The following is a 15,210-nucleotide window of genomic DNA, read 5'->3' on the forward strand; positions in this document are numbered from 1 at the left end:
GAAACGATGGTAGGAAAACAGGATTACCGTGGACAGTTAGACGTGTTCCAAGGTTAGCTGTGCCCCTTTTGTAGGTGGGTGTAAATCATTACTGGCATAAGGGCAGTAGCAAATCTTGTAGGACTTAGATCTAGGACACTTGAGTTCTGTTGTGAAGATAATCTGGAGAGGGAGAACAATATAAGCTGCATTGAGGATGGAATTAAAATATATTAGATGGTATGTAACATATTACAGTAGTGTCTTAAATTTTTTCCCCTTTGATGTGGTTCCTGCAGCCCCCAAAGCTTGCCCTGGTGTTGCCTGTTCAATTGTCTGACAATTCCTGTGTGGTTAAATTTTAGCTGGGGACAGACCACTGGCGGTGTGTGTTTAAATCGTCTCCATATCTTTGAGCCAGTTTGTGTCATGGGGTCGGTTGTTGGCATAAGCTGTGTCAGGCGTTGTGCAGAGAAAGAGAGGTGAACGCATCGCTCTGGTCAGAGGATTTAAGATAAGGAAAGTTGAGGATAGAAAAAGGTTTGCAGACAGATTAGGCGAATATTAAGAGATTGCCAAAACAGAGATCCCGGAAGGGCTGGGCAGAGTAAGTGAGGAATCAAAGTGGAGAGGGGGGCACATAGCTGAGGCAGGGAGGCACCTGGGCAGAATGCAGAAAGATGAAAATGTTCGAGGCTTTTTTTAATTAGGGGTCAAGCCACCTGAAGTGGGCCATGAAGGAGGTTTATGAAATTATGCATGGGGCAGAGTAAGTGCAGCCTAAAGAGAATATTTCCTTCCATAATACTAGAACTGGAGGAGTTGAGGAGTAGATTCAGGACAGACAAAAGACACTGCTGTTTTGTATAGCACATAATTAACTTGTGGAACTCCTTGCCGCAGGGTGACTGAATCATGTCTTTATGTAGTGATCACACACACAGACACCCCAAACCCGTGCAGTTTGAAAAGGGAATTGGACAAATCCAGGGAGGAAAAGAGGTCTAGCAAGAACTGTTAGTCAGGGCACCTCAGTGGAACCTCTGGTTTCAGCAGCGGTCTACTTTGGAACGCCAGTTGCTGGTGGACTAGTCTAGGGGAAGGCAGGCTTTGCCCTGGTAGTATCTGGTTGACGGGTGTTATAAACAGGATACCGGTCGAGATGAACCCTTGGCATGACCCAGCCTGCATTCTCATACAAGCAGCATGAAGAAACATGAAGGAACTCGATTTGGCAGTTGAGAAGCTGGGGGGCAGCCAAGACAGATCTGAAGCAGTTTCATACTTTGCCCCAGAGCTCCAGGAGTCCGGGGTTTCATCTCTGTGCTCTGAGGCACCTTTGGGTGCGGGACTTCCTGCCCAAGGGTGTGGCTGAATTGATGGTTCTCTCAGGTTGCGGGCTGGACGCAGTGTCTCCAGCGGGGTGACACAGGGTGAGATTGACTGAACAGTTCGTTTTGCCAGTCACTCTGTATCAATCCTGATTTAGAAGGAACGATGATTTGACTCCTTATCGAGGATTAGTCTTGCCAGCCTCCAGGTGATAGCTGGAGATCCCACGGAATTACAACTGATCTCCAGGCAATGGAGATTAGTTCCCCTGAAGAAAACGGCAGCTTTGAAGGGTAGACTCTATGGAATTATACCCCACTGAGGCCCCTCCCCAAACTCCACTCTCTTCAGACTCCGCCCCCCAAATCTCCAGGAATTTCCCAACCTGGACCTGGCAACTCTATAAAGGAGGCAAGACTTTAATCCGTGACATTGACCGTTTACGCACACAGAAATAATGACCTGGTAGAAAATGACAAGGAAGATAAACATTCCATCTGTCAAGTTCTTGGATACTTCTCCTGCACCCCTTAACCTGTGGAGAACTTTTATCAAAACAGTTTTAGGAAGTCAATTCTCCTTAGAGCTCCTCGGGGCTTAGTGGCATATATCCTGTTTGATTCATTTATTTAAAGGTTTATGCTCTGCTTTTTCACTCCAGTGGTGACTCAAAGTCCACCTCTCCATTTTATCCCCACGGTGACAACCTTGTGTGGTCAGAGTGTGTGTGACTGGCCCAAGGTTACCCAGTGAGATTCCATGGCAGAATAGGAATTTGAGCTTGGGTCACCCAAATCATCTGACACACTTGCTCTGCCTTTGCCATGAGGTCTTCAGGAGGACTTAGCTCTCCTGTCTGTCTGTCTGTCTGTCTGTCTGTCTGTCTGTCTGTCTGTCTGTCTGTCTGTCTGTCTGTCTGTCTGTCTTGAAATATTTAGAGTTGCCAGCCTCTAGGTGAGGCCTGGAGTTCTCCTGGAGGGAAACAGCGGCTTCAGAGGGCAAACTCTATGGTATACCATAGTTTCTAGGTGGAATCATTCCTCCCTGCACAGGCGCTGCCTTAAATCTCCAGGAATTTCCCAGACCGGAGTTGGCAACCCTAGCAATATCCCATGTCTTGTGGGAAAATGATCACTTGGAAGTAGGATTGCCAACCTCCAGGTTGGGCCTGGAGATCTCCTGGAATTACAACTGATCTCCAGACGACAAGAGATCAGTTCCCCGGGAGAAAATGACTCATTTGGAGGGTGGACTCTATGGCATTATACCCCCATCCCTTCCCCAAACCCCACTGTCTCTAGGCTCCACTCCCAAATCTCCAGAAATTTCCCAACCTGGAGCTGGCAATGCTACTTGGAAGTTACAAATGGGAGGGGCCAAGTCTCTGTGATGGAGCATCTGCTTAGCATTCAAATGGTCCCAGGTTCAATCCCCGTCATGTCTAGTTAAAAAGAACCTGGTAGTAGGTGATGTGAAAGATTGGGGGAGATTTCTAGATCATGGCCAGAATGGAGGCGTTATCTAGAAAAGCAGGAAATCCCCTCTTCCCTTTCTAGCTGTGCTTTGAGCACTAGCCTCTTGAGGGCAGAAGGAGTGCACCGATGGAGGAAAGAGCAGGTGTGATCACCTGGGCCCCAGCAGGTGTCTGCTTGTAGCTGAAGCCGTCATGGTTGCTTCTGTTCGAAGCTGCCTGAGGACTTAGTGGATTAACCGGTAGAACAGGTGGTGGTTGTTTGGAGAGCCTCTGCCTTTTTTGTGGTTGTCCCTGCCGGGCTCAGAGGTCTTGTGCCCCAGTAGCGATAAAGGTCATACCTGGAAAAGAAGGCTAGGTTGTTGAGGTGTGTGCGCGTGGGTGCATGTGGCATTCAGGACCTTTGCCTTTGTTTAGGATAAAAAACATTTCTCTAACAGCTGTCGGCCTTGTTTGCTAGATTAGAGGATTTGTTGGCTTTCTGGAAAGCACAGGCCTGCGTAGAGTTATGAAGGCCCAGAATAACAATTCGGGGTGTAGGTGGGTGGGTGGAGACACCCCTTATTTATCCTATTCTCCTGTTTTGCTCTGTTTTCAATAGAGAAATAGAGAAATTTTGTGGAGTGCTGAGGGGAAAAAATAGAAATAGAGAAATTTTGTGGAGTGCTGAGGGGAAATAGAGAAATTTTGTGGAGTGCTGAGGGGAAAAAAACCCTCCTCTGAAATATTTTTGAATGAGTGAAATGGTTTTTAAGACAAAGGTTTTATTCACTCCAAATGCATAACCTGAAATTCTTTGGAATTCCCCCCCCCCCCCATTTTGGACAGGACTAAAAAATTCCTGAGTATTTTTTCCCCAAGATGAGTAGCCATGTTTGTCTGTAGCAGTAGAAAAGAGCAAGAGTCCAGTAGCACCTATAAGACTAACACAATTTGTGGTAGGATATGATAACTGAAGAAGAGAGCTGTGACTCACAAAAGCTCATACCCTACCACAAATTTTCTTACTGGACTTTAACTGGACTCTTAATCTATTTCATTTTTGAATGAGTGGAATGTTTTTTTTTTACAAGACATGGACCAATCTACCATTATTTTACGTAAGAAATAGGGCGCTCTATTTCCAGTGTGCATACTAAGTATGCTCAGCTGTGTGGGTCACAGCACCCATTATTTATTTATTTACAAGATTTATACCCGGCCTTTCTGCCCTCTTCAGGGCCTCCAAGGCAACTGATGGACTGAAAGCATACGTAATAAAAGCGTATCTTAAAAACCATTAAAACCAAACAGGAACACGTCATTAAAACACTTAAAACCAGGCTATAAAGTACGCATTATGGTACAATAAAAATACGCGTGCATCATAACAACAATGAAAACATAGGACAGGAACGAGGGATTGCTGCAAGAACACCCGTCAAAAAAAAAAGAGTTGTTCACTCACTGGTGGAGGATGGCAACAGAAGGGAACAGACAACAAGTCTCTTTGGAGAGAGAGTTCTAGAGTTCTATTTCAAAAAGAGTCCAGTAGCACCTTTAAGACTAACCAACTTTATTGTAGCATAGCTTTTGAGAATCACAGTTCTCTTCATCAGATGCATGGAGGGCAAGAAGAAACTGGTCAGATATATAGGTGGAGAGGGGAGGGAGGAGTTCTATTTGAGATCTTGTGTGAAGTTGCACAAAGGAATTGCTTTCTCTCGCTGCCATTGCATTTAAAGATGGCGGGAAAAGCATCCTGTGGGAACACTCCACTATGGGACCTTTCTAACCCAGTATCCTGGTTGCAGCTAGGGTTGCCAGGTCCAGGTTGGGAAATTCCTGGGGATTTTGGGGGTGGAGCCTGAAGGAGGTAGGGTTTGGGGAGGGGCCTCAATGGGGTATAATTCCATAGAGTTCACCCTTCAAAGCAGCCATTTTCTCCAGGGGAACTGCTCTCTGTTGCCTGGAGATCAGTTGTAATTCCGGGAGGTCTCCAGCTACCACCTGGAGGCTGGCAAGCCTACTTCCAGTGGTGACCAGTCACATGCCCCAAGGTGGAAGCTGAGAAGCAGGACCGAATGGCCTTGTGGTGGGTAGCATTCAGAGCTTGATTTTCAAGTTGAAAAATCCTGCCAAAGCCTTATTGAAGGATAGGAAGTCTATTTGAGCAACCTTTGAGGGCGTCTGCTGTGTCTGGATGGCACTCTTCTCGACCCCCTCCTCTTCTCCCCCTGAAGCAATTCCAGTTTCCCTCAGCTATCCCTAGTGTTTCCAGCCTCTAGTTGACACCTAGAGATTTCCCAGAATTACAGCTGCTCTGTAGGCTACAGTGATCAGTTCCTCTGGAGAAAATGGCCGCTTCAGAGAGCATTATACCCTGCTGAGGTATACTCAACCTCCGTGGGCTCCATCCGGGCAACCCTAGCTCTCTCTCTCACTGCCCTGAACTCCTGAGACGTCCAGGGATGCTTTTGGGAACCAACATGACTCAGAGCCAAGCGACAAGTGACGCCTGACACAGGTTGGACACTTGTCAGCTTCCCTCAAGTTTTGACGGGAAATGTAGGTGTCCTGGTCTTGCAGCTTGGCTCTCCATTTAATTAAAGTTTACAGACCCCCACCCCCCACACACACCCAGCAGAGGGGAAGGGGGGTGCCCAGCAAGAGCCTGACACCTGCACTCCCCTCCCGACCGCATGTTCTCCCTCCCATAGACTGCCGCTCCGTAAACTTCTAAATGGAAAGCCAAGCTGCAGGACCAGGATGCCTACATTTCCCATCAAACCTTGAGGGAAGCTGACAAGTGTCCAACCTGTGTCAGGCGTCACTTGTAGCTTGGCTCTCAGTTTCAACAAAAGTCTCCCCCACCTGTCCAGAACCTTTTGTGTTCTGATCTCTGGCCTGCATCCAGCCCACAGGCCTGGTGACAGATGCTGCCCTGCTTTCTGCGATGCATCTCTTTGGCTCCTCCATGTGATTTATGGCACCAATTTACACTGCACAGGAGAGCAGTACATAAATTAATTACCAATGGCCAGCCAATAATGGGATTTGGAGCAGATGCTTGAGAAATGGCCAACGACAGTTTAGAATGCAATTGAGGGGGACGGGGGACAGCGCTGCCCTTTTCCTTTTCCCCTCCTCTGTGGGGGGGGGGTCTCCCAAGAGGAAACTCCTGTTGCAAATGGGGGCTGTTGACACCTGGGGGTGAGTCTCTTTGTCATTGCTAAGCACTTTATTATGCCACTGTCTCTGGGTTGACTCGATTTGAGGAACATTTGTTTATTTAGGAAATCTGTATGTCAGCTTTCTTGAGATCTGCTCTATGACCCAAGTACCCTGAGATCTTTTGAGATTTGTTTTAAATCTAAGTTTCTAGCACTTAAGAATGCGGTGATTGTACATGTGAAGGACATGTTTGGTGAAAGGAGTTGGGGAACAGTTTTCCATGAGCAGAATTTCCGCTGGACGAGGAATGAGGATTTGGGGTCCTGTATTTTCCATCTTTGGGACTGGATCCTCTGTGAACAGAAAAGTAGTGGTCTTTGGTCATTAATTTTTGAAAGTTGGGGTGGAAGGTTATGGATTTTATTCTTTTCAATATATTTTTCATTAGATTTTATTGGGGGGGTGTATAAACATAATTTTAATTTGGGGAGATGAAACACTGATACATGGGATCAAAATGCAGGTAGAAATGACAGTGCTATAGCACAGGGAGGACATAGAATATAAATAAACATTCATTCAGCCAGGTTCTTCATTCTAAATTGCACATTCTTTCTTCGTTCCCTTTAACAGAATCAACACATTTTGGTGGTATAAAATTTTGCTGAATCAGGGATCTAAATCTTTTGTATCTTTTTCTTTGCAGCTGTCCAAAGAGGCCGGATCCCTCCCACTCACTCCAGTGCCAGTCCAAACACCATGCCCAGTGGGGAATACTACAATGGGCAGCCCGTTTCAGAACTGATCTCGCAGCTGCTGCGAGCCGAGCCTTACCCCACCGCTCGCTTCAGCTCTCAGTACGCCCAGCAAGGGAGCGTGATGGGTATTGATAACATTTGCGAGCTGGCAGCTCGGCTGCTTTTCAGCACAGTGGAGTGGGCCCGGAATATCCCCTTCTTCCCTGACCTGCCTGTCTCAGACCAGGTGGCCTTGCTGCGCCTGAGCTGGAGCGAGCTTTTCGTCCTGAACGCAGCCCAGTCAGCATTGCCCCTTCACATGGCCCCGCTGCTGGCTGCGGCTGGCTTCCACGCCTCCCCCATGTCAGCGGACCGAGTGGTGTCCTTCATGGACCAGATACGCATCTTTCAGGACCAGGTGGAGAAACTGAATCGGCTGCAGGTGGACTCAGCCGAATACAGCTGCCTCAAAGCCATAGCTCTCTTCACGCCAGGTGAGTTGGTACCTGGCTGGGGGTGTCCCTTTCCTAAAACCCTTGGGTGTGTTCCTTAATTCCTTTTCTGCTTTGAAAGACCATAGAGTTGGGCAGAAATCTGTCTAGGCTGGCCCTCCAGCTGCCAGGCCTGATCATCTGCTTGCCACTCCCTCACAGAAAATTGAATTGAGTAGGCTTGCCAAGTGTCTGCTACCAGTGGGCAGTCTCTTGCCACTGTACTCACATCCCTGCCATCACTGATGTTCACAACAGGTGGAAAAAAGGGGGAGCGGAATGACGTGATAACACTTTTGGGTTACACTCTAGGAATACTCCTAATCTCCATGGTTTTTACCATAGAGATTGGGGGGATTCCTAGAAGTTGTCCAGAAGTGACATCTCTTCTGGGTCCGTGCCATCCTCCCTAGGACCTGCCTAAGAAATCTTGCAGGGATTGCGGGCAGAAGCCTGTCAACCCTAATTCAGACCAAAGAGAAGACTTCTGTCAGTGAGCCAAGCTGTGTGATTTCTTATTTTGAAATATTTATTGGAAACATTCTTACCCTGCCCTTCTACTGACAATTATGATAAAAACCTTTAACTGAGTCTCCTCTCCACAAAAAGAATGGGCAGCTGCAATTTTAAAAAAGTAGTCCCAGAAGGGGCAATGATTACCTAGCGAAAGCTCTAGAAAATAAGACATTTGGTTTGTTGCCTAAAAGGCAAGTGGGTGGTTTGCCAAATGATAGTTGTGGAGTGGAGTGGAGTGTGTCTGTGCACATCTTATTTACTAGTAGGAGAAAGCCTCAGAAAGGGGGACCAAGATGAAAAGTATGGCCCTAGGAAAAGACTGTTAATGCCCTTTGCTGTGCTGCTCCCAGAGGTTCTCAGTTCTGATTTTAAAATATACTATAGCCTGTGTAGCAGTATCGTGTTTCCCACAATGGCCAGGCAGCTGTCCTGGAAGGCCGACCATAGATCATAGAGGCATTCTCCTAGAGTCGTTTCCTGGCTCTGGTATTCAGCTGCTTTCTGGATCTGGCGATTCCATTTAGCTCACCTTGGCTAGTAGCCCCCGCTGGAGCTTTTTGAACACGTCTAACCCCTTTTAAAGCAGTCCCTGCTTGTGGCCATCACTGCATCCCTCCGGCAATGAATTCCACAATGAAATTACTCATCGAGTAAAGACGCATTTCCTTGTGCAGGCTTGCATCGCCCTCTGGTGGTCAGTTGGATTCCGTGCATCTTCTTATTAATTGTTGCGACAAACCTGCAGTTTTTAGCAAGCGAATTAGACCCGAGCGGTGTAGGTGTGTGTTTATGCACATCGCATTTCCTGTCTTCTCTCTCATCATTTTTATAAGGAGTACATACATTTTTGTATAAATCCAAAGGAAGAAAAGGCTTTTTAGCCAATTCACTAAAACAGCTGCTATAGCCTAGTGGTTAAGGTGGCAAATCAGCACTCTGCTGGTTCAAATCCCACTACTGCCCGGAGCTCTGCAGCTGGCCTCGGGTAAGCCACTCTTCCCAGCCCCAGTTCTCCAGCTGTATTGTGGGGATAATAACAGCACTGACTTTATTCAGTGCCTTGAGTGTGGTACTGATTTATCCAGAAGGGCAATATATAAGGAAGTTGTTATTATTACTATTTTCTTTTTTTAAAAAAAATATGTTTTTATTTCAAAGTTTTTCCAAATTAATAAAAAACAGCAAAGAGAGAGGGGCAAAAACAGCCAAAAAGCAATAGAAACTAGGAATAAGTACTCATTTTCTCTGTGAAATTTATATCAATATTACATGTTGTTATTATTATTTTTAATGGATGAGTAAACTCCTGTATCCTGAGGAGACCGTGCTGTGGGCACAGATGATGGTGGAGGTTCATTTGAAGCAGAAGTTTATGCAGGTCTTTATGTCTTCTGCTATAAGCATTGGAACTCCGTTCCTCATGAATTTGGAGCTGCCTTTACAGGCCTTCCGACGGCAGCTAATTTTTTTTAAAAAAAAGAAATTGGAAGACCCTTTGGTTTCTGGAGATACAGTGTTTGACTTTGTAAATTCTTTTGAACTTGGGTTTTTGTTGAGTTTTTAAATTGTCCTGGTGCGTTGCCAATTGTGTGTTGTTCGAGGCACTTACTAAACTGGAAAGGCAGTTCAGAAAATTTCCAAATTAAATGTTTATTTCCCCCATTATCAGAAAGATGAAGTAAGATAAAGTGGCCATTGCCCACATATGTGCCTTCAAGTTGCAATTATGGCAACCCCAGCAAAGGGTTTCGAAACAAGTTAGAAGCAGAGGTGGTTTGCCATTGCCTTTCTCTGCAGAGTCTTCCTCGTTGGTCACCCATCCGACCCTGCTTAGCTTCCCAGATCTGATAAGATCGGGCAATACCATGATGATTTCCCTGCGAAAAGGTAATTGTCCAGTTCAAAAAGAGAAATGAGCAACCGTTAATTCCAGAGCAAATGGATGAATTGACCAAGATGACAAATTACAATCATAAAAGCTCTCTTACTACATAAGGAAATGTGAAAGAGATGCAACAAGAAAAATGACGTAAAATTGCTAGTCGTCAAGAATTGCTAGTTGTCAGGACAGCCCAGTGCACCTCACAAGCCCCTTGGTGTCATCCTAGATACAATCTGAACATGGCTCTCTCCCTTTGCCTTTCCAGATGCCTGCGGCCTCTCGGACCCTGCCCACGTAGAGAGCCTGCAAGAAAAAGCCCAGGTGGCCCTGACGGAGTACGTCCGCTCGCAGTACCCCTCACAGCCCCAGCGCTTCGGCAGACTCTTGTTGCGACTCCCGGCTCTCCGGGCTGTCCCAGCCTCCCTCATCTCTCAGCTCTTCTTTATGAGACTAGTCGGCAAGACGCCCATTGAAACACTAATCAGAGACATGCTCCTCTCTGGGAGCACTTTCAACTGGCCTTATGGGACAGGGCAGTAAGGACAAGCTGGGGCTGCGTGCTCGTCCCTCGATATCACCCCAAATTTGCTTCCACCATGCCGACAGTCTGGATGTTTGCCATTGCCTCTTCTTCATGGATTTCAGCCATCAAACTTTGTGCCATTGTAGGCATGAGGCTTCCCAGGATGTGGATTTCCCCCTTGGTGGCAACAAGGGAAGTCCCGCCTCTCGAGTGTCGAGACAGAACAAGGTGGGCTGGATTTTGGTTTGGTAGTTTCCTTCTTCCGCAAAAAAGAAAAAAAGGAACTTAATATTCTGTTTTGTTTTTTCTAATGGTTTTTGATTCCTTTCTCCATATGACTTTCGAATGGATAGTTGAAGGCTTCCCCACCTTGATTTTTTCTTCAAAGAGTTCGGCTTCAGCCTCTTTGCATGTTTTAAAGAATTGAGGGCTGGTTGTCCTGGGTTGAAATATTACCATATTTCAGATCACAGTATCTGTCTGTATTCCTCTTCACCCCATCTCCCTCCTCCTCTTTTCCAGAACGAGTTAGGCATGGGATATCTTCTCCACCTTGACATAAACACCTGTTTGTACCAATTGCACCTGGCAGAGTAATTTTGTTTTGGGAGCAAGTCAGAAAATACGGTGCGTGCATCTGTTCTCTTAGACTCTTTGAAGTCTTGGTAGGGTTGACTTTTATCCGATGGGGCAGCGGTTGTCATTTGCAGGTAGATTGCTTCTGAACCTGGATGTTCCACTGAGCTATTGTATATTTAAAGCTTGGTTTAAAGTTTTAAACTTTTTTTTTTTTTTGCAAACCAGCACACACATTTCCAGCCACTCAAATGTATGATTCTTGGCCAAAATTATTTAAGCCAATAATAGCTGCTATTATTCATTGTGGATTTTGCCCCTTTCCAAATCTCTCATTCTCTCTCTCTGTGTCTCTCTCTGTTTTTGCTGCCTCCATATAACAACGTATTACAATTCTTCCTCATGTTTTCATGTGTGATGAGAGCCCTTCCACTTGAGGCTGGGGTGGGAAAATTCCTTGTCAGCCAATTGTCCCCCCCCCCACCGTTATGAAACTATTGTGCAAACGGTTAATTGCATGCAAAAGGAACGATTCCCATTAATGAATAATGGCCTGCCTGCTTCTGTGCTGGGCTTCCAGCATCATCCACTGGGTGATTTCAGCCATCATCTGCTGCTATTTCTCATTTGTAATCTTTTTTGTTATATTTTGCAAAGTGCTTTAAAATCAGTATGCCTCACAACCACCCTTCTGATGTAAATAGATCCCATTTTACAGATGGGGAGGCGGTGGAAACTGAGGCCAAGAAGGTGACTGGCCACCCAACTGCAGTGGTGGGACTCGCTCAGGTCTACCAGGTCTGAAGTTAACTGGTTTTTAAATCTATGCAAACTTCCCTATCTACCCCTTCCAGATTTGGGAGAAAAGGATACCACGTGTAAATGAAAATGGCAGGTAGCTGTGTTAATCCAAAGCAAAGTTGTTTAGGACCCACAATGTCACAGAATTAGCATGCTTTTGAATTCTGCAGATCTGTTCATCAGGCTATATGTTAAGTGCAAAACAAAGCCAGGTGGAGAGAAGAAGAAATGTGTAAAAAAAGGTCTACAGGTACGAGAGGGGTGAACAACAGGGCTGCCAGATTCTTACAAAACACAGAAGGGGTATTGATTCGGCCGTCCTGTAGCTTTAAGGCTTCTGATCTTTGTTCTGAGAACATTCGAAGAGTCTTGCTGGGGCCGACCAGAAGCCACTCCGCTCACCAAAAACTCAATGATCCTGGAGGGCCAACAATATTCTGTCACTTCCTCCCACAAAAATCGCCTCTCTTGGAAGACAACAGCTACCTTTTGTTCTGACTGGGCTCTTTAGGCCCACAGGACAGGTAGAAACCCACCTGGTGAAGCTATGCCTTGTAAGGAGACAGAAGGGAATCTAGGGCTTAGCCTTGGCCTGCTTCTACCTCCTATGCAACTGAGAAAAGTCTTTCTGGACACGGAACAGATGCAGCTGTAGAGGCACCCGTTGGTGGTGCCATTTTGTTTTCACCAGCCTTGCTCCTCTGTCTTCAGTATGAGTTCTGTTAATGGAGCAAGGCCAGTGAAGAAGTTGGCGACCTTGGTCTCAAGGTTAAAATCCCAGGGAAGAAAGCTGGGAGGGCACTAGAGCCTGGCTAGAATTATTAACGGGGAAAGAGATCTCCTACTGGAAATCCTATTTAAACTGGAGATGCGTGGCAATTTAACCCAGGACAGTCTGTGAGCTAAGCAAGCGCCGCTGTCCCGAAGATCTGCGGCTCAAACACCCCCAGGACTCCTCCGCCTTTTGTGTCACACAAGCCATTCTCCCTAATCCCAAGTGGATCGCGAGAATTCCCGCAAAGCTCCTTACATCGAATCAGACCCTTGGACCATCAAGGTCAGTATAGTCTGCTCAGACTGGCAGCAGCTGTCTTTCACATCATCTGTTGCCAGATTCTTTAACTGGAGATGCTGGGAACTGAACCTCTGACCTTCTGCATACCAAGCAGATGCTGTGCCGCTGAGCCACAGCTCCTTCCTGTATTGCAGGAGAATGTTCTCTTTCAGGTGTCTGTCAGTTAAGTCTCTTGCTCTCTGCCCTCTTGTGTTTAGGCTGCTGGGTTACAAACTTTGAAAATTCTCATTGATTTCAGTGCAAAATTACACACGCGTGCTTGATGCCTCCAGTGGGCGTGTTTAAGCAGCTCACTCCGTCTGGACTGTGTCAAGGTTTTCCGCACCAGCTACGAGGGCGGGATCTATGATTCAGTAGCAGCTGTTTAACTTAGTTAAGTTCCTTAAACTTTTGCTAAAAAAATGGAAATCGGAATTTTGGATGTAGTGGGCAGGGAAGAGTTGTGCCAACAAAGCAAGAAAGAGGGGGCGAATGGGGAGGGGGGACTTGTAACTTAAGTGATTTTTTTTTTTTGGTTGCAAATATAGTCCTTGTCTGATTGCTCAACCAATGACCCAATAAAGATATTTCTTAGAATAAAGGATCTCTGCCGTGGGTTGTATAATTTGGGAAATGAAGACGACGGGGCAGCTTTTGCTGCCACTGTGAGGCTAGATCTGAGGACACTAATGCCAAACCATATTTTACCACCGGAAGAACGGTAAACTTAAGATCCCTGCTCAAGGTCCAATTAACCCAGAATCCTGTTCCCAATGTAAAGTTTCTGGATATTTTGTAGCTGGGGGGGCGGCGGGTCTAGTTTGGTGTGTGTGTGAGGGAACAAGTGAAATATGCGCAACATTTATTTTCCTATAAAACCGAAACCTATTCTACTGTTTGAAGAACATTAAAGTGCATGGTTTATTACCAGGGCTTTTTTTCTGGGAAAAGAGGTGGTGGAATTCAGTGGGTTCCCCTTGGAGAAAATGGTCACATGGCTGGTGGCCCCGCCCCCTGATCTCCAGACAGAGGGGAGTTGAGATTGCCCTCCGCGCCACTCCAGCGGTGCGGAAGGCAATCTCAACTCCCCTCTGTCTGGAGATCAGGGGGCGGGGCCACCAGCCATGTGACCATTTTCAAGAGGTTCCGGAACTCCGTTCCCCCGTGTTCCAGCCAGAAAAAAGCCCTGTTTATTACACAGCACATAACATTGTATGAACTGGCATCTTTATAGAGTTTAAAATTATAAATGTCTTCTTTTCCTACAAGCAAAATTGAATATATGCCCAATGCTAAAGCAACAGAAAGCTACAAAGTGCTGCACCCTATGGTATTTTAGGACATTTCACTCATTCCATTAAAAAAAATGATAGTTTTTTGGGTCAGTGTTCCCCGAAATTTCCCTTTGTTACAGTGGAAAAAACAAGTCCTCATGAGGGTGAGATTCTTCTCCCATTTTTCTGTTTTTCCCCTCAGGCCTTCACATTTCTCCCCCCAGCAGAGCTCCAAGCTTTCTTCCCCTGTTGTTGCTCCCTAGCAACTAGCATCCAAAGGGAGACTACCCATCAGAACATGGGATGTTCCATGTAACCATCGTCGCTAATATTTAGCCTCAGTAAACCGCTTGCATTTATTTCCACAATTCTGATCAGAAATAATTTAATTTCTGTATCATCGGATGATTAGGTTAGCAAAACGGGAAGACCACAAGAAAACTCATCAAGATTAAACTCCATGTGAATATTTGCACATACTTAGATTACATCTTAAAATACATGCCATAGCCAGAGCTTCTCGGCAGATTCCTCCACATAACTGGGCATTTATAACCCACCATGGGCATTGTATAAAGGGGTGGGAGAGAAATATTTTAAATAAATAATATTGTATATCCTGCTATAGAACTTTACTGAACTGAGCCGCAGGAGAAGGTGCCCCTGATTGACAGGATGCTGTAGTCCTCATGAATTTGTGATATATGATGCTACCAACGAGAGGCTTTTTGTTGCTGTTGTTCCTGATTCACTTATTTCCTTTACAATATTTTAAATGCTATTTTTACGCCACTGATGCAAAACCATGTTCATTTTAAAGGTTTTGTTTTAAAAATTAAACATTGATAGTTTGGCTGGTAGGAGACTGTGTTTTTGGTCCTGTAAGGGGGAATCCACATTGGAACCTAGGACTTTGAACTTGAAGCAGTGTATTCACAAAATTTGACAATATCCCTCTCCAGCCCACAATGCTCTTGGTTAGGCACCAGACGGACACTATTAAGTTTGAATGAAAGATCAACACTCCATTCCCTTGATTCAAGATAAAAATGGTAAAAAGTCCAGTAGCACCTTTAAGACTAACCAACTTTATTGAGGCATAAGCTTTCGAGAACCACAGCTCTCTTTGTCAGATGCATCTGACGAAGAGAGCTGTGGTTCTCGAAAGCTTATGCCTCAATAAAGTTGGTTAGTCTTAAAGGTGCTACTGGACTTTTTACTATTTTGCAACTACAGACTAACATGGCTAACTCCTCTGGATCTATGAAAATGGTAAAAGTTACAACCTAGTTATAAAACTAGGGATGATGTAGTTTGTACAAAAATGTAAAACGACCCCCCCTTTTTTTATGGCATACCTGGAAAAAACCTACGCTTTCACTGGAGCAAATTCTGTACCCTGTTTGGAACAATAGTCTAAC

The 15,210-nt window shown here is 45.6% G+C and overlaps 1 protein-coding gene across 2 annotated transcripts in view; it reads left to right on the forward strand.

Annotated features, from left to right (window-relative positions):
* The window catches only part of NR2F6 (nuclear receptor subfamily 2 group F member 6), a 36,674-nt gene extending 25,010 nt beyond the window's left edge, over nt 1-11,664 (forward strand). For both annotated transcript variants that reach the window (XM_054980578.1, XM_054980579.1), the window contains exons 3-4: nt 6,642-7,166; nt 9,827-11,664. In XM_054980578.1, the coding sequence (XP_054836553.1) occupies nt 6,642-7,166; nt 9,827-10,101 (800 nt within the window). In that variant the 3' untranslated portion in view covers nt 10,102-11,664. The remainder of the gene's footprint in view (nt 1-6,641; nt 7,167-9,826) is intronic.
* Nucleotides 11,665-15,210: the final 3,546 nt, after the last annotated feature.

The sequence above is a fragment of the Eublepharis macularius genome, chromosome 5, assembly GCF_028583425.1.
Source record: "Eublepharis macularius isolate TG4126 chromosome 5, MPM_Emac_v1.0, whole genome shotgun sequence".
Lineage (NCBI taxonomy): Eukaryota > Metazoa > Chordata > Lepidosauria > Squamata > Eublepharidae > Eublepharis > Eublepharis macularius.